At 45.1% G+C, this 25,458-nt stretch overlaps 1 protein-coding gene across 1 annotated transcript in view; it reads left to right on the forward strand.

Moving 5' to 3' along the window:
* The first annotated feature begins 14,766 nt into the window (after positions 1 to 14,766).
* Klhl2 (kelch like family member 2) overlaps positions 14,767 to 25,458 on the forward strand; it is a 113,975-nt gene continuing 103,283 nt past the window's right edge. Inside the window, exon 1 of the mRNA XM_041674427.1 lies at positions 14,767 to 15,047. Within this exon, the coding sequence (XP_041530361.1) occupies positions 15,022 to 15,047 (26 nt within the window). The 5' untranslated portion in view covers positions 14,767 to 15,021. The remainder of the gene's footprint in view (positions 15,048 to 25,458) is intronic.

The raw sequence follows: 25,458 nt of genomic DNA on the forward strand, positions 1-25,458 counted from the left end.
CAAATATGGTGTATTAAAATTTTTGTCAGCTAGATCTGGAAAGATAGCTCAGTAGTTAAGAGCACTGGCTGCTCTTCTGGAGAACCCATGTTCAGTTCCCAGCACCCATACGGCAGCTCACACCTGCCTGTAACTCCACGGCGGGGCAGGGGCTCTAACACCCTCACACAGACATGCATGCAGACAAAACACCAATGCACACAATTAAAAACCATTTTGGAAGCTAACTCAAGTGTATCAAAAATTAATTCTCTACAACAAATTCCTAGAAATAGAATTGATGTTTCACAAGGTCCATCTATTTTTAAAAATGCTTAGTGCACAGGTCATGGTCACTTAATCAATGCCTTTCCTTTTAAAATTCCCCAAGTCACTGGAGGAAGGTGGTGGAAAGTTCAATAGTAAGGCACTTGCTTATCATACTTGATACCATTAGACCAATATCTAAAAAAATAAATGTCTTGGGCCGGAGAGATAGCTCAGATGCTGAAAGCTCTTTCAGAGGACCTGAGTTAGATTCCTAGCACTCATATAGTGGCTCACAACTGTCTCTCAATGACACCCTCTTTGGGCGTACATGGACATTGCACAGACCTATATGCAGATAGAAACATTCTTACACGTCAAAAAAAAATCCTCAAAATATTTATTAAAAAGATAAATGTCATTCCTAAGTTGTCTACTTCAGCTACATCAGTCTTACTTAAGCACCACACGAATAATTTCCTTATTTAAAAAGTCTCAGCTGTTTCTAAATAGATGGATTTAAAGCACCCTAGCTTTGGAGTGACCCCGAGAAAGAATATGTCCTTAGTGGTCACACCTCACTTACTACCTCCGGCTCAAGATAGGACAGACCTGCCATTTCTGCCAGGTCTAGTGTTTGATTCTTTTTCCTTCTCTCAATGAACGTGGCTCTTTTCTCCTGCAGGAATCCGAGTCATCTATGTAACATATGTACATATGTCTGTGTAACGTATGTTCATATGTCTGTGTAACGTATGTTCATATGTCTGTGTAATGTATGTACATATGTCTGTGTAACGTATGTACATATGTCTATGTACAAATCAAAGTATATCTCTTCCAGAAAGTGGATCTGAGATAATCCCATCCCCAAATATCTTTTTTTTTTTTTTTGCACATGAATCATTTTCCTCTGTAATTTTAGATATATACCTAAAATTTCCTCGTGGTGGGCAAGCTTTTCCTGGCAGGTTAGATGTTTTTTAAATCTGCCTCCTTAGCGAACAAGAGTGCTAAGCATTAAATCTTGAAAATGTCTGTGAGATTGTACAATGAGTTACTATAGTTCAGAATTCACAATATTCTCTAGTTGTATTTTTTTTTTCGTTTTTTGAGACACGGTCACATATAGCCCCGCTGGGTTCAAACTCGGCTATGTAGCTAAAAGCCTGACTTTGAACTTCTTCTCTTCCTACCTCCGTCCCTCAAGTGCTCCGATTACAGGCTTGCATTACTATGCTTGGCTCTCTGGTGTCTTTTATAATTTTTTAAAGTTTATTATGATGAGTGCCTGTGCACATGTGAGCGTGCACACATGTCATTAAGCCTGTGCCTGTGCATATGTGAACATACGCATGTGCCTTTAGCATGAATGTAGGTTAGAGGACAGTTCATGGGGATCAGTTCTCTTTTTCTGTCATGCAGATCCTGGGGACAAACTCAGGTCCCCAGGCTTAGTGTCAGCTGCCTTTACTTACTGAACTACCGTCCCTGCCCTCTGGATATCACTTCAAAGGGCCATCTTCTCATGTAAAATTAGGTGAAGGAACTAGTTAAGTCTCTAAACTGGTTTCAAAAAGTTTTCTTACAACGCGATCTGAGTTAGTTATGGTGAAACAAGTAATTTTTATTAGCACAATCCAAAGTACTTCCACTTATAAAAACCATTTGAGGGGCAGCAAGATGACTCAGCAGGTAGAGGTGCTTGCTGCCAAGTCTGACATCTGGCATCCTGTCTCCATAATTCACAAGACATGAAGAGAGCATCAGCTCCCATAGGTTGTCTTCTGACCTCTGGGTGTGTCGTGGTACATGTATGTGTGAACACACAGACAAATAAATGTGAAAACTTGGCATGCCATTCAGAATAAAAGGAAAAAAGTCCCTCAAAGATAATTTAACCACAACAATGACAAAAATAGTCAGTGGTGGTCACGAGACATGGATTAGCTTCATTGTATAAAGATATTTTTATTCATGGCTTATAATAAAAACAACCAATGAATTTTAAAATTATCCTAGACACTGAACATTAAAAAGCTTAGTTCATTTAAAAATAAATTATTTTCATTCCACCCCCCCAAAGTGTGGTACTTCACTGTTCTAAAAATATTATACATTCAAATGAACTGTAATTATGAACACATACAGCTTCTCACAGTTAGAAGTGTAAAAATGGATTTGCTAAATAAAATGCATGTTGCTGCAATATTTAAGCATGCTTTAAAGTAAATCATTATTATAAGGAGGCATGTAATTACTATAGGTTTGGGAGGCCAGGAACTAGAACTTAAGAATCAAACTTCAGTACCTCTTGACCAATGTACAATAAACAGATGATATCCACCACAGCTCAGGTCTCCTCCCCTCATTCAAGGGGATGAAAAGCTCAGAAAGAACACAGGCTAGAAGAAAAGGCACTAAAAAGGGAGAGTATCTAGAAGAATGGCGGGTTTGTGGCAATGTAAAACCCAACAAAATATCATATTTTTACCAGGTAAACAGTGACTTTCATTGTTGGGTTATGAATAAAAACAGGGGTTAAAGAGATGGCTCAGCAGTCAAGAGCCATTGCTGCTCTCCCTGAGGACCTGTGTTTGCCTCCCAGTGCCACACAGGCAGCTCACAGCCTCCTTAACACCAGTTCCAGTGGATCTGATGCCTCCGATCTACAACGGCATCTCTACTCCTGTGCACATTCTCACACTCATGCACATCACTAAAAATTATAAAAGTAAATATATTGATTGATTGATTGAAAAAACCCTGACATTTTATCGCAGAGAAAAAGACATTACAATGATTTGGGGAGGCCAAGGACAGCTTCATGGAAATTATAGTTTGATTCTGTCCAGAAAAGACACACTGGAAGCACAAACAACGAGTAAGGATGTCTAGAAAGAAGGCCATTCTGGGGAGGACAAACAGTGAGAACACACGGGGGGTAGAAAGACGTTATCTGTTTAAAATGCAATCCAGAACTCATTCCTTTTAGGTGAACCCCAGATTTCTTTAGGGCTCTGCCTCTTTCTTCAGCAGCCACATGCATCAGAGACATCTGACTCCTCTCCTGGGTCTAAGCAAGGCCTGCCCCACTGACTGACAACCATGGCGTTTGGTTTGGCAGCGGGCAGTTTGGTATTTGTGTGCGTCTTGATTCTGACCAATGAGATGTGAGGAGTTCTGTAGGAGAATTCCTTGAAAGTTTTCATTCCTCTTTTTAAAAATTCATTTATTCTCTCATATATTACATCCCCCTAAATAAAAAGAATAAGCCTTAAAAATGATAAAAATGTTATTTCCCATGTGGGCATGGTGTTATACATTTGTAATCCTGGCATTTGAAAAGCTGAGACAGAAAGTCTGCCTTGACATTTCACATTCAATGCCAGCCTGGGCTTCAGAACAAGACTCTGTCTCTGGCCAGGCGGTGGCGCACGCCTTCAATTCCAGAGCTCGGGAGGCAGAGGCAGGTGGCTGTTTGTGAGTTCAAGGCCAGGCTTGTCTACAGGAGCGAGTTCTAGGACAAGCTCCCAAGCTACAGAGAAACCCTGTCTCGAAAAACAAAAACAAAACAAACAAACAAACAAAAAGATCCTGTCTCCAAAAAGTAAAAATAAACAAATAAAAAGAGTTGTGAGCCTGGGAAACTGATTTAGTGAGGAAAGACACGCCAAGCCTGACAACCACGGTTTGATCCCTGGGACCTATGTGGTATTTTTCTTGCCAAAGAAACACAAGAACCTGAGCTGGCTTCCCAGAGCACACATACAAACCATACATAGTAGCACACACGTGTAATCCTATCATTCCTGTGTCAGTGAGATGGAAAATAGAGACCAGAGAATCCCTGGAAGCTTGCCAAGCTTGATAGGCAGTAATGAGGATCAAGAGATCTTATCAAACAAGATGGAAAGCAGAGATGAGGACTAATGCCTCCACATGTGTACCATAGGAGTGCACCTGGTCTCACACATGTAAGTGCATATACCTGCCGATAAAGACAGAAACAAAAAGATTTCTGAAAGAATGTTCATGGTTTGCGGGAGGGGAGGGGATGCTGTCTGTGGTACCCAGGTGTCCAGATAGGATGGAACATCCTCACCTGGCAGCACCATATTCAACCTGATGTGTTAGTCTACCTTCTCAAGGCCACCGTCTTTTCCAAAATTTGTGTTAGCTTAAATCCCGGATGTACTGGTAATTGGCAGCTGAGCTCTCCCTGCCTGGGTTCCCTGCAGCTACAGCAAATTGGCAGTCAAGTTCCCTTAGCAGCTGCTAATGGCTGACGGTAGCATACAGCGTGGTTCCATTTACAGGAAGAAAAGAAACGCAAACCCAGGTAGAGCTTTAGAGACCGCGTATGATGAAACGGCACAGAAGAACTCATGAAAAGACACAGGTAGATTTATTAATGCATGCCGCACTCGGTGAAAGGTTAAGAGGGGGCTCTCCATGCTATAGCTTGAATTTCTACTGTAAGACTATACTCAGGTGTTATTTACCTAATCTTTAAAAAAAAATGAACAATTCAAGAAATGTTAGGGTGTCCCTTATGCAGAGACATGTAGAAAAGAAGCTGGAGGAGCCAGGAACACAGGAGCAACAGAAAGTTGCATTACCAGTTTCTGCAGGGGCCGATGACTTTAAGTGGTTGTTGTGTCTTTGAACAAGGACTCTTTATTCTGCTGGTTACTTCACTGGAACATCTTGCTATGACTGAAAACCCTTGAGTCTTGTCTTAATGTTCTGTTGCTGTGAAGAGACACCACGATCACGGCAACTCTTATAAAGGGAAGCAGTTAATGGAGGTGTGCCTACAGTTTCAGAGGTTTAGTCCATTCATGGGCATGGTGGGAAACACGGCAGCACGCAGGCAGACATGGTGCTGGAAGGGTTGAGAGTCCGACGTCCATATCCACAGCAACAGGAAGAAAGAGAGCCTTTGGGCTTGACTTGGGCCCTTGAAACCTCAGAGCCCACCCACAGTGACACATTTCTTCCTACAAGGCCATGTCTACTCCAACAAATAGTGCCATTCCCCAAGCATTCATATCTATGAGCCTATGGGGGCCATTCTTATTCAAACACCACAGGCCTAACACACACACACACACACACACACACACACACACACACACACAGGCACCATCATCCAGCCCATGTGATTGTCTTAGTTTTTTCAGCTTCATCACCAATCTTTCATGTTTCACATGTTAAGATTTTGACCCTTTTATCTTCCTCGTTCCATATAACAAATTATTGGTTGAGTTAGGTGTATGTCATCCTTTCTTATTTGGCTTCCCCTTTCCTGTAGATCAAGTACTTCAACCTTTCATTATATCTTGAATTTGTGTAACATTAAACAAATCTCACTTCCAATTTCTCCTATTCGTACAACCATACCAGGTTTCCAGTTTCATTCCGGTCCCCGCACAAACACGCTTCTGCATGTTTACACACGTACACAAGACACAATCATTCAAGAATTATACATGTTCCATAGAACGTCTGAGATTCACCCAAGATATCTGCGATCTGACTTGGACATTAATGCTTCAACCTTCTGTCTCCATGTTTCACTCCCAGAATCACGGGTTGAAAGTTCTTCCTGTTCACTAAGAATATTTTCTTTTCCCACTTTGTAGCTATTCAACACACCATTTCTAAAGATTATGTTATCTCGCATTGTTTTTAATCTATCCTTTTGTGTATGTTTATGTGTGTGAGTGAGAGCGTGTGCACGCTACACACGTGTGTGGAGCCAGAGGACAATCGTGGGATACAGTCCTCATCATCTACCTTGCTTGAGACAGGGTCTCTTGTTGTTTGCACCTGCATCTGTCCTGTGACTGTCCTGTCTCCACCTCCCGTCTATCTGTGAGCACACTTGGACACAGATGCGCCACTGTGCCCTGCCCTGCCATACATGGTTCCTAAGAACCTGAACTCGGGTTGCACAGCAACCACTTTACCCGCTGAGCACAGCTTGAAGTCTTCCACTTGTATTTAATATGAGGATCCATTGTTGTGTCTGCTGTTGGTTATGTGTTAAAGGCAGAATCTTTGTCTTAACCTTCATGTCACAGCTTAACCCCTTCTCTGTTCTACTCACTGATCAGAGTGCTAACATCAAAGAAGGCGTTCTTCAATGGTGAGTAGTTGGCTAACTGAAGGACAAGAAAATTTCACCATACCTTTATTATTTGTGGGAAGAATTGTTGATGAACTTCCAAAGGTAAAAGGAGAAACAAATGTTACTCTATAGATGTATTTAAAATGTACATTACATGAATCTGAGCTGGAATATACAATGTATTAGTTAGTGCCAGCTCAGCCATTCAATAACATCTGTTGAATACATAATGTGTGCTGATAAACCCTAGGGATATGAAAGTCATTACATAGACTAAATCTATGCCTTTCTGTGACTTCCAAAGGAAAGCATAGACAGTAAATGAAATATTATGCAATGTATTATGCAAATAGTTTATTTAATTTAATAAACTAGAATAGGTGCTTAGGAAGTGTGAGAGATATGTTGAGGGGGTGGTAGTTACAACTTAAAATAGTGTCCAGTGTTTTCTCTTCTGGCATAGGAAAAAGTCAATATGTCTATGCATAACAGAATTAAGATTGGCTTGAATAAGTGTGCCTCAGAAAACATGGCTAGAAATGTTGTCTTTATGGTTTAATTTTAGTTATTTTTTAACAAAGACTTCAAAATGACAGCTCAGGTTGATTTTTAGCTCAGCGGAGAATAGCTCTTGTACACATGCAATTTGGAGGCAGTCCTTCTCCGGCCGGATCATCACCAAGATCCTAACAAGGAAAATGAAGACATAGATTCTTCAGAAATTGAGGAACAACTTACCTTCTATCTCCAGCAAGCTTCTCCAGAGTTCACCGGTCCCAGATTGAGAACTAAGGATTTCTTGGCAAAGCATCTTCACTCGCAGAAAGAATCCTAAGACTTGGGCTGAACTCACATTTTGGGATTTATGTGGAAACTCAAGACAAATCTTTTTACCTTACCATATGCACAATTTGAATAAGCGATAGAAACTTCTGCAGGTTCACTCTCATAAGGTTTGTGGTTCAAAAAAAAGTATGTTTTACCCCCTAAACTCAGCATGGCCTCTTAGCAAGCAAAGGAGAGCATTCTTTTCATAATGTTGTGTAAAACCACTGTTAATGGGGACAACTTTTCACTTCACAATTGATTTCTATAATCGGATCTAAACAGCATAGAAGCCATTGGAATGCGTCCTAGAGTAAACAGAAGAGGAAACTGAATCTTATTAACTACAGTGATACCAATAAGGGGCTGGGGGTGTGGCTCAGTTGGTAGAGTGCTTTCCTGGAAAGTACAAACATCATGGGTTCCACAGCAACGCAAACTGGCTGTGGGGACACACCTGCAATCCCAGCACTTGGGAGGCAAAAGGGGTACACTCAGAAATTCCACACTTCTTGGGTACATGATGAGATTGAGGTCACTCTAGATTGCATGAAAACTGGTTTTGGTGTGTGTGTACATGCACGCGCATGTGCGTGAATACGAAGGTATACGGAAGCTAACATGAAGTTATGTACTAGAACACGACCCTGTAATGGGTCTGCTGACTGACGCTGCATCGATACAAATTTTCCTTGGAATAGGAAAAGAACACAGGCGGTCTGCAGACAGTGAGGGCTGGATGTGGGAGAAGTACTAACACTAACAAGGAAGAAACTGAGCCACAGCCCCAACCCCTTATTGCTATCACTGTAGCTAAATAAGACTCAATTTCCTCTTCTGTTTACTCCATGATGCAGTCCTATGACTTCTATGCCATTTAAATCACATTATAGAAATCAATTGTGAAGCTGAAAAGCTGTTTCCAGTACCAGTTTTTGAGAATGCCCAAACAAACTGATTCTCTAGCCTTCTTAGGGTCTGTGAGGAGCAGCCAGAAGCTGAGGGTGGTGCTCCTCTGCGTGCACGCGTGTGCATAAGCTGAGATGAAGGACAAGCTAATGATGCTTTGCAGGATTTATCAGGAATTTTGTCGTGCTTTTTCTTTCTTCCAGCACTGCTGACCACGTAGAAAGAGGTTTAGTTCTAGATAATTCTATAATGAGGCATTACATCACCAGACCACATAAATAGATACTATAAATGCAAGTAAAAATAGATCAAGTCAATTTCTTTTCTTAAAAAGGCACAGAAAATGCTTACCTGATATACATTAGTGTGAAGCCTATTTTGGGCTACTTCCTGGACCATTTCAAACAGAGTTTTCAATTAAACTTCACAGCAAACAATTTTCTTTCATTTCTCTGGGAGTTTTAGATACAGGCTAATGGGCAGGTGTGTTATGCTGGGGTGCAGTTGGTACCCTCAGAACATAAAAACGAGGAAGCAAGCAAAATTTGTAGAGCAAACTGAAGCCACAGGCACAAAAGACCTCTTGAAGCGATTGTTTCTCGATTAGTCTGAAACAAAGAGTTCCGTTCCCCCACCTGGCATGGTAAGGCTTATGATAAATACCTTGATGTAGTCAAATCCCCTTGCTAGGCAACAAAGTCCCAGGAGAATATGTTGAAATGCCTTATAAGATTCTATGTGCAGTAAGTCTCCAACCTGTATGTCTACAAGCAAAACTTCCAGTTTAAAATTAGTGGACCTGGGCATGGTAGCGAAAGACCTGGATAAATCCAGACCCCCCCTCCCCCCCAGCAGGAAGAGAAGAATCAAAAATCTAGGATTAGCCGGTCCAGTGACTATGTTTCAGGAACTAGCTGAAGATAAAGTTAGATTGTAATCTTGAGAATAATCTTAAAACAGGGAATTTCTCCCTTGTGATTATCATGGTACAGTTTTAGGAACTAGCTGATTATGACCTTGGGAGTGGTCTGAGAGGCAGGGAATTGCCCCCTTGTGACCATCACTGAATTTTCTTTGACCCTTTTGGATTACTGGGCTGTGGTTTCTTCCCTTAAAAACTCCTTCTCCCAGTCACTCGGGGTTGAACTCTTCCCCTGCGTGGGTTATGAGTCTCGGCCCCAGTGCACTGGTTCCCGTCTCATCTCATCAATTAAAGCCTTGTGTGATTGCAGCAAGGACGGTCTCTCGTGAGTTACTGGGGGGGGGGGGGGGTCGTGTTATCCCGAGACTTGAGTGAGAGTCTCCCCAGCACTGGGGGTCTTTCAGTAGTACACAGCTTCAATCCCAGCCAGCTCTTGGAGAGATGGATGCAGGCAGCTCCGAATACAAGGCCAGGGTACTCTCCCTATGGAGTTCCAGCCATTCAGAGCTACTTAGTGAGGATTAGCCTCTGCCACCCCACCAACATTAAAAACAAACAAACAAGCTGGCCTGGGTCTGAAAAAGCATGGGATAAAACCGGACTTGCTGAACATAGCGGACAATGAGGACTACTGAGAACTCAAGAACAATGGCAATGGGTTTTTGATCCTACTGCACGTACTGGCTTTGTGGGAGCCTAGGCAGTTTGGATGCTCACCTTACTAGACCTGGATGGAGGTGGGTGGTCCTTGGACTTCCCACAGATCAGGGAACCCTGATTGCTCTTTGGGCTGATGAGGGAGGGGGACTTGATCGGGGGAGGGGGACTTGATTGGGGGGGAGGGAAATGGGAGGCGGTGGCGGGGAGGAGGCAGAAATCTTTAATAAATAAATAAATTAAAAAAAATACAAACAAAAGCGTGCAGCAATTTAAGTAATGCCCTTCAGGCTAGCTGTAGTACAAAAGCTAAGACTTTTCAAACCGTTTCCTAGTTGTCTTTAATTTAGAGAAGGGTCTTTTCAGGTTGCTCAAGCTGTCCTGTACTCCAGGACTCACATGGTCCTGCTCAGCCTCCTGTATATCTGTATATCTTAAGACAGAAAGTCTCACGTAGTCCAGGTGGGTCCTGAACTCAAATAATAGTAGAGGGTAACCTTGAAGTCCTGACCAGCCTTCCCCTTCCTCCCCTGTGCTGTGATTATAGGTGTGTGTAACGCACGCATGCGTGCCCATCTATCCCATGGTAGAATCAAGCTCCAAGCCTCACTTCATGAGGTGCTGGGGACCAAAACCTACATCTCCAGCCCCAGCTTATCTATTTTTGAATGAGTGATTTTTTTTTCATGTACTTTCCATCTTTCTAGTGGAACAGATTTCCAGTGTAGGACCTGCTCAGTGTTTTACAGAGATGTGCAGTCTTTTCCACACAGACGCATTCCCAGTCCTGAGATTCTTGCCGTGACACAAATGTCTGTGCCTGACATGTCCTGCCATCAGCTCTACTGCAACATCCAATTTCAACCCTGTTTAAGTAATTCCTGCCACGGCTACTGCCAAGCACTCGCTCACCTGTGGCTTCCATCTTCCCGCAAGTGCTCTATTCTGGCGATATCACATTGATTTTAGATTCTAATGTCTGAGGGGCTGTTCTCTTTCACCAGAGTAACAAATGCAAGTACTTTTCTGAGGTCCATCCTTTTGTCAAAGGGGAAGGATTCATAAGAAATATCAGGGGCTTGGAAGGATGGCTCAGCTATTAAGGGCATCTACTATTCTCACAGCAGGTGGGAATTTGATCTTAGCACTCACATTGGAAGGCTCACAAATACCTGGAACTCCAGCTCCAGGTAATCCAACCTACTCTTCCAGTAGGTGCCTTTAGGTACCTGGATACAATGTGTGAATACTCACACAGATTCCCCCCAAACACATAAAGAATAAAAATAAAATCTTAAAGGAAAAAAATAAGAAAAATCAAGGGCTGACATGCTTGTAAATTGTGAACCTGGGAAGCAGAGGCAGGAGGCAGAAGTGTGAATATTAAGTTCAATGGCAGCCTGGACATACAGCAAAAGCCTGTATCCAATAAAATCAAGGGCTAGGAATGTAAACCAGTGATGGAGAATGCAAGAATCCCTGGATTGTTCAATCCCCTGATCCCTAACAACACAAAGAAACAAAAAATCAGCACTTAGGAGTGTAGATGAATGATTTAACATTTGGTTCCATGCTCAAGGCTGTAGGTCCATTTCCAGCAACACATTCCCCATCCCCAAGGTAGCTAAAATCCCAAGCAGAGGAAGGGTTAAATAGCGGTATGTGTAAATCAGTCCTTAAGCCAAGGGAAAGGGAACCAGAATCTTGTGGTGGCCTTAAGTTGTATTCCCAAGAAGAGGGCAATGTAGTAATAAGAGCGGTGGGGCTGCGTCCCCAGCACCCCGGCTGCCTGGCTAGCGTATGCCCGAAATAACAACACACAAACTGTATTCATTTAAACACTGCTTGGCCCATTTCTATCTAGCCTCTTCTAGGCTAACTCTCGCACCTGGACTAGCCCATTTCTTATCATCTGTGTAGCACCGGTCTTACCGGGAAGATTCTAGCCTATGTCCATCCTGGGTCGGAGCTTCATCGTTTGCATCTTCCCAGGAGCGGGGAGCATGGCGTCTCCCTGAGGTGTCTCTTCCTCCATCAGGGCAAAATGGACAATTGAAGGCACTTTTAACAACCTCTCTGCCACCTTCCCTGTTGATGGATTTGAGTTCATCCTGTGAAGGGTTTTTATATACCTTCTCTTGTGAATGGGGAGACAGGGTTAAGTGTCGTGACTGCATCCAACCAAAGACTAGCTTTGCGAAATTACTTGGCCCACTTCAAAATGAAAATGGAACCAGCATTTGGGAGGTAGAGGCAGGCAGATAGATCTCTGTGAGTTGGAGGCCTGCTTGGACTACATAGAGAGTTCCAGGTCAGTCAGAGCTACACAGTGAGACTCTGTCTCAAAAACAAAACAAAACAAACAAAAAACTAAGGAGACTTTGACTTCATAAGCTGCTATTGATCTGAGGCCAAGTTTGCTTTGTGACTGAAAGCCAACATTCTGACAGGGTTTTTTTTTTTTTTGTTTGTTTGTTTTCATTTTTCCCCTAAAACAAGGGCTCAGAGTGAATTAACATATTCAAATTGTTTCAAGATCTTTAAGTGAGACGTGTGATCAACCCTTGCCTGATGCAGACACCAGCTCTTCTTCCTGTCCAGAGAAAAAGGGAGCTAGCTGGTATTGCCACTAGGATTCTAGACCTTCAGACTCATGCTGAACCCCAAGACTGAACTTCATATGGATTTAAAAAAGCATCCCTTCCAGGTTTACTCCTGAAACTCCAGAGGGAGTGCTGGTGAAAAGGCCGGTTAAACAATGAGGATATTAGAGGGACTGGATCCACTAAGTAGAAAACTGTGATGGACAAAGCTGAACCAGGGGGAGATAGATGTAAAGGCAGCTATCATTCATAGTATGTGCTTAGCAGATGGGCACATCCTTTACATTTTTTCCCTGAGGGCTGGCTGAGACTGAAGCCAGAGCTTTGTGTACACTAGACACTACCGCTGCACTACAGTCCCCTATTTAATTTAATTTCATTTACTAAGAGACCCAGTCTCCCTACGTTGCTCAGTCAGGGTTTTGCATTCACCTTGAACTAGTGAGCTCAAACATGCTCTGCATCCCTCATTTTCTTCGGTCTTCACTTTATAAAGCAAGCATTCTTATGGCTCAGAGAAGTCCATTACTAACACCAAGCAACGCATCACGCAGGCCCCGTGGATGGTAACTCCATACTGGCACCAGGACGTGGTGATGCTGGCTCACGGCAAGGAGTAGTTTCTGTTACTAAACCAGGCCCCTAGTGAGCATCTTCCCTTGACCAGATGCTCTGATCCCGGACACACACCACCACTTTGGGCAGCATCTTATTTTTATTTATGTATTTATTGACAATGGTAGGGATGGAACCTTGTGGTCCTTAGGCAAGAAGCACTCTATTCCAGAGATGTATCTCAGCCCTCATCTTATCTTCTTACTGTCGGAGTGCCCCAGGGCTCATTTCTGATCTCTGTTTCCATAGCTACACTTAGTGCTGACTTCAACTAGACCCGTGGCCTTACACATCATCTACATGGGGCAGCCTCCAAATTTAAGTGCCCTCGGGACACACGTACCTCATTGTCTACAGCTATCAGGTAAGTGTTTAACACAGATCTCAGTTTACTCTATTTCAACCTCTAAAATACACCCCTCCCTCAACTTGTTCTTTCCCACTCTCTTCAATTTCAGCAAATCAAAAGCCTCAGGACTGGGCCGGGCGGTGGTGGCGCATGCCTTTAATCCCAGCACTCGGGAGGCAGAGGCAGGTGGATCTCTGTGAGTTCGAGGTCGGCCTGGTCTACAAGAGCTAGTTCCGGGACAGGCTCCAAAGCTACAGAGAAACCCTGTCTTGAACCCCCCTCCACCACCAAAAAAATAAAACAAACAAACAAACAAACAAAAAAACCTCAGAAGCCTAAGGACCATTTCGGACATTACTTTCTCTAACACCCGAGCCATCAGCAATTTCTACTGAGTGTTTTAGCTTCTAGCATCTGAACTCTTCTTCCAATCACTCTGACTCCAGACCAGGCCATTTTTCTTTTTCATCCTGGCTAAGCTAATCTTGTATGCTTTTGTCTCTCCCTGTGTGTATCACTTATACAGCTAACTGTAATCATTTTGGTCAGTAATGGTCTCGGCTCAGCTACAGTAATAGAGTCTCAGACCTTAGCGGGCGCCAGCACCATCTGGAGGACTCCTTCAAGCAGGGAATCCTGGCTCTACCTCGAGGTTGTCGAGACAGTAAGTTTGGAGTGGAACTGGAGAATTCCCATCTCTAAGTTCCCAGGGGTTCCTTCCTCTAGCAGGCATTGGGAGAAGAGTCCCCTCCTTCCTGCTCTACCTTTTCCTCAACACGACAGGCATCTTGCTGACAAGGATCCTCACTGTTTTTGCCTCTGCCCTGGGCACTCATGCCTTGCGTTACTCAAGGTTCATGTTGATTCATCTTTGTTTAACCCATACCTCAAGAGGCCTTCCTGATCACTCAGCATCCAGCAGGCCCTATCCTCACCGCAATTTAATTCTTCACAGCGGGCATCCATCCTCTGCTCATTGTTTCTCTTATCACGTCCAAAAGGGCTGCTCGCCAAACTCAGCGACCCGCGTTTGCTCTGTCACATCCCCAAGCTCTGCTTAGTAGGTGCTCATCTCACTTGCCCAAGGACCAGATCAGGGACACCCAGGAAAAGACCCCTAGCTCCAGGCTTGGGACACTGGCCAGGCCGATCCCTTTTTTCTTGCCTCGGTTTCCCCCTTCGGAAAGGCAGCGGTTGGGCTGCCCGGGGCAAGGCACTCGGACGCACAGAGCAGGACGTGAACACGCCGGTGAATCAGAGCCAGCCGTGCCCAGGCGAGGGCCCTTCCGCAAGAGCCCTCCCCGCCGCCCATCCTCCAGCCTCGGTGCCCGGTCCCTCCGGGCGCCCGCCCGCCCGCCGCCGCCTCCAGACGCCGCGGAGGAAGGGGCGGCGCCGAGGGAGGGGTCCCTCCGCCGCGGGAGGCCGCAGCGCCCGCCCGTCACGGCGTCGGCGCCGGCCGGGAGAACCCGGAAGTGGCCGAGCCGCGCGCTCGCCCGTCCCATCGCCGCCGCCGCCGTCGCCGTCGCCGCCCCGCACACGGGGGAGCGCGGGAGCCGCGCCAGGCACAGGAGCGCGCGGGGCCGACGGGCCATGGCCGCGGGGGCCGCCGCCGCAGGTGGTGGCGCGCGGTGAGGAGCGCTGCGCCCCCTCAGGGCGGATGGAACGCGGCTGGGCGGGCGGACCGTGCCGGCGTCCGCGGCTGGAATGGTGCTGGCGGCGACGGTCGCTGCCTGCGTTCTGAAGCCCGCGAGGAGCCACAATGGAGACGCCGCCGCTGCCTCCCGCGTGAGTGAGCGAGCGGGCGCCCGGGGCGCGCGGCGGAGGAGCTGTGCGGCTGCGGAGGGCGCGCGGCGCTGCGGAGGACACGCGGCGATCGCGGGGGGCGGCGGGCGATGGGGAGGCGCGGGGCGTGACGGGGCGCGGCGCCCGCAGTCCGGAGGGTGACCGCGGGACCGGACTGTGCCCGGCCGGGCGGGTATGGGTAGGGGCTTCCCGGTCTCGGGGCGAATTGAACGTTCGGGATGGGGTTGTGCGTAGGGAATTGGGGGGGCACACGACTGTGATCGCCCTGTGGGTACCCCCCGTGTCATGCATGGGCTGCTGCTGCCCATCTCGCCCACCCTTTTTCTAGTAGGGAGCGAGAGGATGCACAGGAAACTGGAAAGTACCAGACGCCTGGAGTCTAAAATGAATGCGATCTGAGGTTGCTTGCTTCTCGGAATTTCTAATAAAATTAATATCCGAGGAGCTTTTACATCACTCCAAATGAGCTGCGGCCGTTTTAGGGCATGTGATCTCTTACCTGGCACTGCAGAAAATCTTTTATCCAGAAATCAGAGCATCTCTCGTTCCCTTGGTACCCGGGGCACGTTGATAGTATTACCTGTTAGGCACAGGTGTCTTTTTTCCTTGGTGCCCAAGTACATGCAAGATCACCTGCAGCAAAATTACTTTCTAGAAATAAGAACTGAAAAGGGGTTTTGTTTTTAAAACGCCTGTATAAAAGTGGCCTGTAAATCTCCAGGAGTTTAGACGGTCCGTGTTCCCACCCCCTACCCACCTCGTCCCTTCCACCTTTACGAAGGAGCAGAGTCCTTTGGATCTGACTTTTCAAACCGCAGACAAACCTCACTCTGAAAAGAGGTATACCTTTTCATTCGATCTGATTCATGGAGCCTTATCGGTTTTCAATGAGATTTGGCTACCTTCACTCCATCACATTTCTTCCTCGCCAGCCTCTTGTGGCTATTTGGCAGAATTCCAGCTAAAATAAGGCTATTTGGTTTGCGGTGAACATGTTTTTTTTTTTTTTGTATTTTGAATCCTTTCATGAGTCCGAATAGGATTATAAAGCCACAGTTTCTGTGGGTGCATTACAGGATTTTGAGTTTGAGTGGAACAGGTCATGGGGCTCTGAAGAGTGGGTGACAGGAGTCTTGGCTTGCTCCTTCTGGGCTGGTAGAAATGATAGAAGAAGCAAGGGATCAGATGCTGACCGATGGTGGTGGCTTTGAGGCTGTGATGTGCGCTCTCACGCTCCCCAGCAGGTTGGGGAAGCCTCCTGAGCCCCCTGGGAAACATATCTGTAGATTGCTTCAGCAGCTTGAGTGTAGTGGGAGCCCATGAGGTTTCCAGCCAGGTTCAGAAGCATTGGTGGCAGAATATACTCTCTGCATATAGACATCACACTGTGATACAAATGTGTAGATAAGTTGCTGATGGTGAGCTTGCCCTCCCCACTGGCCCCTTTGTATCATTTAAACACAGTCCCTTTTCACTTTTGGAGCAGAGAGAACTGAAGGACGGAACAAGAGGATCTTAGGATGAAGGTTCAAAAAAAACTGTGTGTGGAAAAACAGGCCCTAGAGGGAGAAGAGGCTGAGAAAATGGTTTAAATGGGAGAAATGGAATAGATGTTCAGCTCAGGCCTTTGGTATTGATACTTCATCTGTAGTTCTGAAACTAGATAGAGACTTGAGTGGAGGAGAAGCCTGGAGCGCTGAGCCCGAGGAGCAAATCATAGAAACATTTTTCGATCACTGGAACTAAAGCTGCAGAGACTTCTTCATTGTTTAATCCATTTGATGAAAAATACAAATAGATTTTATTTTTGTTAGGTAGATCCAGAATCAAGCACCTTCTAGAACTCGCTAGCTTGCTGTTAGGTTTCTAAAGATTAGAAACAGTTTCTGGCTTCTGACCCTCCGCTTTCTTTGCCTCTATCCCATTAACTTCCTTTCTCCTCGGATTATGCTGTCTGATGGGAGAGATTGCAGGTGAGGTCTTGGCAAGGGCATTTGCTGGGTTTCCTGTCTGGAGCTGGGTGAGGATGGAGGCTCATGGAAGTCACAGGGCGCATTCAGCTTTTTATGAGGTTCAAGGCAAAGCAAGGTGTTTGACCTGGACTTAAGGGGCCTTAGATAATGTGGTGGGAAGCAGGGACTCGGAATTCTCTTTGTGTGTCTGTTTAGTAATTCATTCAATGTGCGAATTCTTGGATGCTGGTTCCTGCCTGGCACTTCTCATGGTGCTTTTCTCTGGGCTTCTGTGGAGCTAAGTCTACATTGCCCTCTGGTCCCACCCTGCCCCCTTTAGCCTGTCTTGGAGTGGTGGCAGGCATCTCTGCCTACATCCTTATTTCCTCATTTTCATCTCTTTTCTGCCTTTTCCATTCTGCCTCCAACATTTTCTTGTCCTCTGAGGAGTCTCGTTGATTGCCACTGTATTTCACATTTCTTGTTGTCTTTTTGCATACTTGAATATGTATGGCATGTAGGCTCTGTTTCATTGGCAGTCTAGGTGGTAGTAAGACCATGGGACTTTTACCTTTTGGTCAAATCTGAAAGATGTGCAACTAAAAAATTAGGTATGAATTAATGAGTCAGGGAATTTGGGGTAGTAAACGGAGCTGTGCAGAAGGAATGAAACTGAACACTCCTTGACCTCTGGGGTACTTTTCATATTGTAGCCTTTACAGTTATTTGCATAAGGGAGTTTCTGATTATTAGGCTGATCGAAGACTGTGAGGTTCCGATTGTGTGAATCCCTTTCATGTCCGATGGAACAGTTTTCTTAGCTCGTTTTCTTCCTAGCTCCTTCTTTCAGGCCGCCTAACTGGCCATGCAGTCTTGTTTTTATGTTCAGCCGAGTAGTGATGCCTCAGGTGCACCCTTCTGTTTGCAGTGGGTGATTCTGCGTCTCTGGAGATGCTTGTCATCGGAGGTGTTCCAGCACAGCCAGACAACTTGTTAGCCATGTTCCAAGGACTCCAGCCTGCCAAGGATGGGCTGCATCAGATCACAGGCTTCAGGTCTTTGGATTTCAGTGACCCATTTAAAGGAAAAAGTGAAGTTGAGCATATTTTATGTTTCAAAGTAGAAGTGTCTGTGGAAGAGTGATTAGCAACTGTTACCACTTATCAAAGGGGGCTATCATAATACCATTCTCAAGTAGAAGGAGCATCTCAAAGGGATAGGACTTTAGTTGTATAGATTGAACTTGGTGAAAACTTGTTTCTTACCCTCATTTTGTCACGGAAACAAAGTGGTTTGTTGAAGCCTGAGGTTTGTAGTGCATTGGCTATGCTGTGGGACTGCAGCTCTTTCTAAGGTCCGGGCTGGGGACTGCCAGCCTTGCGGTGTACTGGCTCGCGTGTCATAGAGTGCGTTGCAGTACATTCTTGTTCTCACTTCATTAGTCTTAGATATTGAAGTAGAGTATCTCTCATTTCTTGAAACATTTTTGTTACATTTTTATTTTGTGTACTCTGCGTGTTTGTATGTATGTGCAGGTGTGTGCGTGTGTATGTTCATACAGTCACATGTGATTGTGTACATGTGGAGGTCATAGGACAACCTTTGGGAGTTGGTTGTCTCCTTCTACAGTGTGGGCCCTAGGGACTGAATCCAGGCAAGGACTTTTCCCTGCTGAACTGTTTGAGTGACTCATGTCAGGTCAGGTCAGGTGGTTTTTTTTTTTTTTTTTAATTCACATTTATTGAATACCTAGTGTGGCTAAATTTTGGTGATTTTTCAGAAAACAACAAAACCTTTTGTCTCACAGTTGAAGCTGATTTAGTAAGCAAACATTTAATTGTAGGGCATGACAGAAAATAGTGGGGGGTGTAGGACATGACAGAAGATAGATAGATTGATAGATAGATGATAGGTAGATGATGGATAGATGATAGATAGATGATGGATAGAGATAGATAGATTGATAGATGATAGATAGATTGATAGATAATGGATAGAGATAGATGGATTGATAGATGATAGACAGATAGATTGATAGATACATGATGGATTGATAGATAGATGATAGACATGATGGATAGTGATAGATAATAGATAGATGATGGATAGGGATAGATAGATTGATAGATAATAGATAGAAAGATGATGGATAGAGATAGACAGACAGACAGATGATGAATACAGATAGATAGATTGATAGATTGATAGATAGATAGATGGATGGATGTCATTCGGGTAGCCTCCGGGATGTCTTTGAAGAGGTGACCTGGTTCAGGCCGAGGAAGGACGGTATTGGAGGTGGAAGGAAGAGCAAGCAGGAAGGCCGCCTTGCACGTCTTCCCACTGAGCTAACACCATTCCAGCCAGTGTACTTGGCATGCCGTGCACTGCACCTTCCTACATTTTGGGTTGTTGACATCTGCTCACATATTCTGACTAGTTCTTTCACAGATTCTGTCTTGAGCAGCAGCCTTTGCTTTTTATGACACCACTTGTTTTGGCCTCCTCCTTTGGTTTTTCAGTTGCTGAATGTGATTTACATAATTTCATCCTTACTTAATCTTCTCAACAATCTTATCGTGTATGTCTCCTATTATTATCTTTCTGGCCGAGGAAATGCAAGTTAAATTGCTTTTCCTAGCTTATATGTATTTGAAAAACCGTTGGTCTAATCTCTGTGTCAATCACCTTCTTTTTTCTCCCTCCCTCCCTCCCTCCCTCCCTCCCTCCCTCCCTCCCTTCTGAGACAGAATGCTGCTGGGTATCCAGGTTGGCCAAGAGCTCTGGTCCTCTTGCCTCCGCTCCCTCAGTGCTGGAATTACAGGACTGTACCACCAGCCTTGCTCTGTGCTTTCTGCAGCTGTTCATAGGCAGCACTTGCTTCTCTTCCAAGTGGGTCCTGGCCAGTTCTTCTTAATCCACACTTCGTCTCGTCTATATTCCCATCTGTACCTTTTTGCTGTTTTGGGAGCCAGGTGTCTCACCTAACATCAGCCTCACAGTGTAGCGCAGGTTGACCGAAAACACATAGGAACCCTTTTGCTTCAGCCTCCTGAGCACTGAGACATCTGTATCTTCTTTGAAAATGCCTTTTGTTATTTATTATTGCTATTATTATTATTTTTAAATCCCAACTGCAGTTTTCCTTCCCTCTCTCATCTCCTCCCCACCTCTCCCCATCCACTGCTCCTCTGTTTCTATTCAGAAAAAGGCAGGAGTTCCCTGGATATCCACTAAACATGGCATATCAAGTTGCAGTAAGACTAGACATCTCTCCTCATATTAAGACTCAACAAGGCAACCCAGTATAAGGAGTAGGGTCCCAAAAGTGTGCAAAAGAGACAGCCCTTGCTTCCACTGTTAGGAGTCCCGTAAGTAAACTAAGCAACAGCTGTCCCATATATGCAGAGTGCCTTCGTCTGTCCCATGCAGGCTCCCTGGTTGTCAGTTCAGTCTCAGTGAGCCCCTCGGAGCCCAGGTTAGTTCTGTGGGTGGTTCTTTTTTTTTTTTTTTCAGTATTTATTTATTTATTTGTGGGACACATCTGTATCCAAAGTCAACACTTATATCCATGCTTAAAGGAATCTGGGGCTTCCGTTGGAGCGTCTACTCTTAGCTCCAGTGTACGACACCGTGTTCAGTCAGCCTTTGACTCTTCCTTCTTTCCTCATGCTCCACATCGCGTCTGTCTGCAGGAGCTGGAGAGCCTTAGGTTCCCGTGTCCGTGGAGTTCATTACTTGAAACCTTAGTCACCTTCACCTTAAAGTCACCCTCAGTCATCGGCCCCTAGATCCTTCTGTTTTTGCTCATAGCCTTTTAGTCCATGTTAGACTTTCAGCACCCTAGAGCCATAGAACATGGCTAATCAAAGCCACATACTCAGCCAGGAGGCATTGGCCTGCCATCAGACTTTCCAGAATCATTGTATGCCTTACCCTTTGTAACATCCATCATAAGCCGGGGTCTGCAGCCCCGCCTGTTGCTCCACACAATGAATTTAGAGTTCTTGCAGGGCCCTATTGAGCCCTCCTCCTTCACAGTTTTATTTAATTTGTGACTTCAGCCCCTTCTGGATCATTGTTTACTTCCTGTGGAATTTGCAGTCTTGCATATGTGTCCTGATTTGTGCCATTTCTTGGCATTTAGCGGTGACTTCCTTGTTGGATGGGAAACTGGAGCAGGGTCTTGGCTCAGCCCCGTGCATCCTGCTTTATTACAGATATACAGTGGGCATTTATATGTGTGATTTACTAACAGCTATGATTATTTGTACATTTCTAATGACTTCAAGTTGAGTGTTGCAATTAAAATGGAAGGGCCAAGAAAGTGAATCAAGCCACATGGCCATATTCAATTTAGTTCCTAACATCAACGTTTATCTTCTTTATGTTTGCATTCATAGGGGCTTTATTGCTTAGACAGATCCAGAGACAAGTAGACGAGGGGTAATTACCTTCCATATTAGTCCAGGATTACTTGTTTTGTGTTTGACATAGTGGCATAGACGGGATTATCACTTGGTTCTCCACCTGATTCCTGTCTTTGAGTGGCTTTTCATCAACCCCCATGAAGATGCTAGAAAATTTAGCCCATTATCTGAACAGATTGCTGCTTTGAGTGATGACCGTACTAGATAAAGTAGAAGAATTTACATATGTATGTATGTATGTATGTATATATGTATGTATGTACACATACACACCCACCCATACATATGAGTGATAAAAGACATGGACATGCTTAGAAAGGCTCATCACCCTCCTTTTCTCTATTTTATCATCTCAGAAAAATTCTTCTCTAGTCGTGCTTTGTTAATTGTTTATGAGATATTCTTTAAAAGATTGATCTTGCATAAGACATGCTCTTACCCCATCCCTTTCCTGGTAATAGTCACTGTCAGGGACAAAAAGTGCCTGATTGTGCTGTGTTTGTCATGTAGGTGGGAGGGGAAGAGGAGCGAGCTGGGTTGAACTGAAGTGGAGCTTTTTACAGCACCATTGTTCTACTATCAGAGAGCAATTATGCTCCAACTTCCATCAACCTCTCAACCTCAGACATCCCATCCACCTCCCCCTGCCAGCACTTCCCCCCACACTCAACAGAAGCCACACAGCCAGGGCCCAGGCAGAGAAGAGAAGAGATGTCTCCTCTGCCCCCCAGTAGGCTCAGGGCTCTAGTTTTTAACTGCTGTTCCTTAGTAAAACTGAGCATGCCTGGCTTTTCTAGACGTTTCCTTTCCAGATCTGGGAAATCAGAGCTTGTTCCTTCAACAATAACAGCAACAACAGCAGCAGCAACACCCACATTCGTATTCAGAGGTAGGAGGTTGTGAGGCCTTGTTCAATACTGGCAGGATAGGAGTTTAATCTCACAAAATGTGTCGTACTCAATTCTAAGGACCTACATACTGAAGATACAGCCCAATCTTTCTTATTGGGAGAACCCAGAGCCTCACACATCCTAAGTAGTGTTCTTCCACCCCTAAACTGTATCCTCCATTTGGTCTAAGCTCTGTGTGTTATAGGGAAGACATTTTCATTTTTTTAAAAGACACATTTATTTAGTGACTACCACAAGTTTATAGATTACAGTTTGTGCAGTGGCACAGTTAAAGTCCAATTAAACTTAAATTCCATACATTTGAAGAAAAATTGCCCTTAGAACATTGCAAAAAATTCACAGCCCCACCATGAAACAAGAGTTGAATGAGGAAAGCCTATTGCTTTCCCTGCCTCTCCGTAAGGTGATGATTATTAGGAGGCGCCATTGGGGAGCTCAGAGAGCATTTTGTTGGGGAGTTTTATTAGAGCGTGGCGTGACAGATATTTGTGAGGACACTCATTAGATTCTAGTGTGCATTTCGAATAGCTGGTCTTGTTTTGAGCAGATCGTGGCTAATAACTTGCCAAGCCCCTGAAAGTGAGTTTGGCAGGGAGAAGTGCGAGCACACAGGAGAAACGTTCTGAAGTCCTGGGGAACTTGAGAGCAGTACAGCACGGATGGTGACTTTGAAAACAACAGCTGCTGACGTGAACTTGGCAGAAATCTGTGAGTAGTGGTGGGTGACTCACTGCAAGCTGGGAGTCTTGCAGCTTTTGAGGTGAACAGGCAGAGGGGAGAGCAGAGACGGTGGCCACCTAGGGGCGGCCAAGTCTTTCCATCCTATGTGTGACGGTGTCTTTGGTCCCCTGTGAAATTTTGCAGCCGTTATCATCCCCATGACTTGTAGCATCATCTCTCCTGGAAAGCGCTAAACTTATGAACAACCCAGATTCTCTAGAGCGCTTGTTCTCAATCTGGGATGATCAGTCTGGGGTGGGAGGTTAAGTGGGTGGTAGGATGCATTACATCACCTGTTGTTGTTTTTAAAAATCATGCTTAGCTGCTCTCACCCCTACCCCCAGAGACGCCACCATTCTGACATGCCTAGTTCTGAAAAGGGCTTGCCTGGCTCTTTATACGAGGAGGGCTGATTTGTGTAGTTTGAGAAACTGATAGGGTTTTTCTTTGTGATGTGTGTGTATGTGTGTATATGTGTGTATGTCTGTATGTGTGTATGTATGCATGTTTGTGTGTATATGTCTGCATGTGTGTGTGGTATGTGTATATATGTATGTCTGCATGTGTGTGTGGTATGTGTATATATGCATGTCTGCATGTGTGTAGGTATGTATATGTGTGTGGTGTATATATCTACATGTGTGTGTATGTCTGCATGTATGTGTGGTGTGTGTGTATGGTGTGTGTATGTCTGCATGTATGTGTGTGGTGTGGTGTGTGCGTGCATGTGCCTGTGTGTGTATGTACAGGTCAGAGGCCGACTTATGGAGTTGTTTTTCACCCTCCACTGTGTGCGTTCTGGAAATCAAACTCGGGTCCTCAGAGTCAGGCTTGGTGGCCTTTATCTGCTTAGCCATCTCAATGGTCCTCCATCCTAGTTTTTGAGACAGGGTCTCTCTTGGGAACTGGGACTTGCTGTTGCATCCTACTAGACTGGCTGGGTAGCAAGTTCCAGAAATTCTTTCCTTGCCTCCCCAGTGCTAGGATTACAGGTGTGTTTTGTATTCCCTGCTTTTCACGTGGGTGCTAGGGAATCAGATTTAGTCTCTATGTGTGCACAGCATAAGCTCTACCCTCTGAGCCGCCTCTCCAGACCTAGACTGGATTTTCTGCTAACCTTTGTGTATGTGAGTGTGGTATGTGTGTGTGTGATCTGTGCACACAAGCACATGGGCATGCCTTCCTGTATCAGAGGAGGATGCCGGCTGTCCTGCTCTGTCCGCGTTGACTTCTGTTGCTGTGATGAACACCATGACCAATTGCACGCTGGGGAGGAAAGGACTTATTTCATCTTTTAGGTTGTCAGCAGTCGGGCCAGGAACGTGGAACAGAAATCATGGAGGCTGCTTGCTGGATGGCTCTAGCTTTGTCTAGTTTTTTTATTCTGCTCAGGCCTGCCACTCCAGGGATAGTATCATCCACAGTGGACTGGACCTTCCCATAATCAACAAGCAAGACAGTTCCCCACAGACTCACCCACGAGCCACTCTGATGGAAGCAATCCCTCAATTGAGGGTCCCACTTCACAGGTGACTCTAGTTTATGTCAAGTTGACGGTAAACACTTAGCCACATATACCCTGTCAGTCGCAACCTATTTGTTTTGAGACAGCGGCTCTCTGAGCTTGGAGCTAGGCGGTCACCAGCAAGTCCTGATGATTCCCCCAGTCTCTGCCCCTCACAGTACTTGGGTTAGAGGTGTGTCCACAGCTATGCCTGGCTTTTCGTGTGGGTTCTGGGATCTACACTCAGGTCCTCATGCTTGCACAGGCGCTTTTAACCTCTGAGCATCTCTCCAGCCCGTTCGTGATATTTCTAGTCCTCATCCTTGAGAACAAAACCAAAAAGAAAAACAACAACAAAAAACCTACTGTTCCAAATGAAATCATACAAAAGAGATTATCGGTCCTGTCTAAGTTGGTGTGCTTTTAACCCTATGACTGGTTTTGAAATCGTCACTGTCTTCAGATTCTTCAGGGTATTTTCCTGGTGTCTGAGGATGTGGTGACTGTTACTAAGTGGAGTGACAAAGTCACCTAAGTTACAAAGCCAGCCTGGTGGGGGGTCTGTGGAGTCAGTCAGTCAAGGAAGACTTGAGGATTGTCTCATGTACAGCCCTGCTGTGCACTGGAATTCAAATCCCCTTTCAGATACTTTTTTTTTTATAACAATAGGCAAGCGAGTGACTTATTATCAAATAAGAACAGGTGTGGAGTGTAGAGTTGGAAAGAAAGGTGAAGGAACCTGAAAAAGTATCTCCTTTTGATATTTTCAAGAAGGCAGGCAGTTTCCTGGAGAAGGCTGCTTTTTGTTCAAAAGGGAATCAGGCAAGGGTACCTGGGCACACGCAGTGTGGTTTTGAGGGTAAACTTCTGCGCACA

This window comes from Microtus oregoni, unplaced genomic scaffold (assembly GCF_018167655.1).
Source record: "Microtus oregoni isolate MIOR12 unplaced genomic scaffold, Mior012 000025F_ref0000491, whole genome shotgun sequence".
NCBI classification, from domain to species: domain Eukaryota; kingdom Metazoa; phylum Chordata; class Mammalia; order Rodentia; family Cricetidae; genus Microtus; species Microtus oregoni.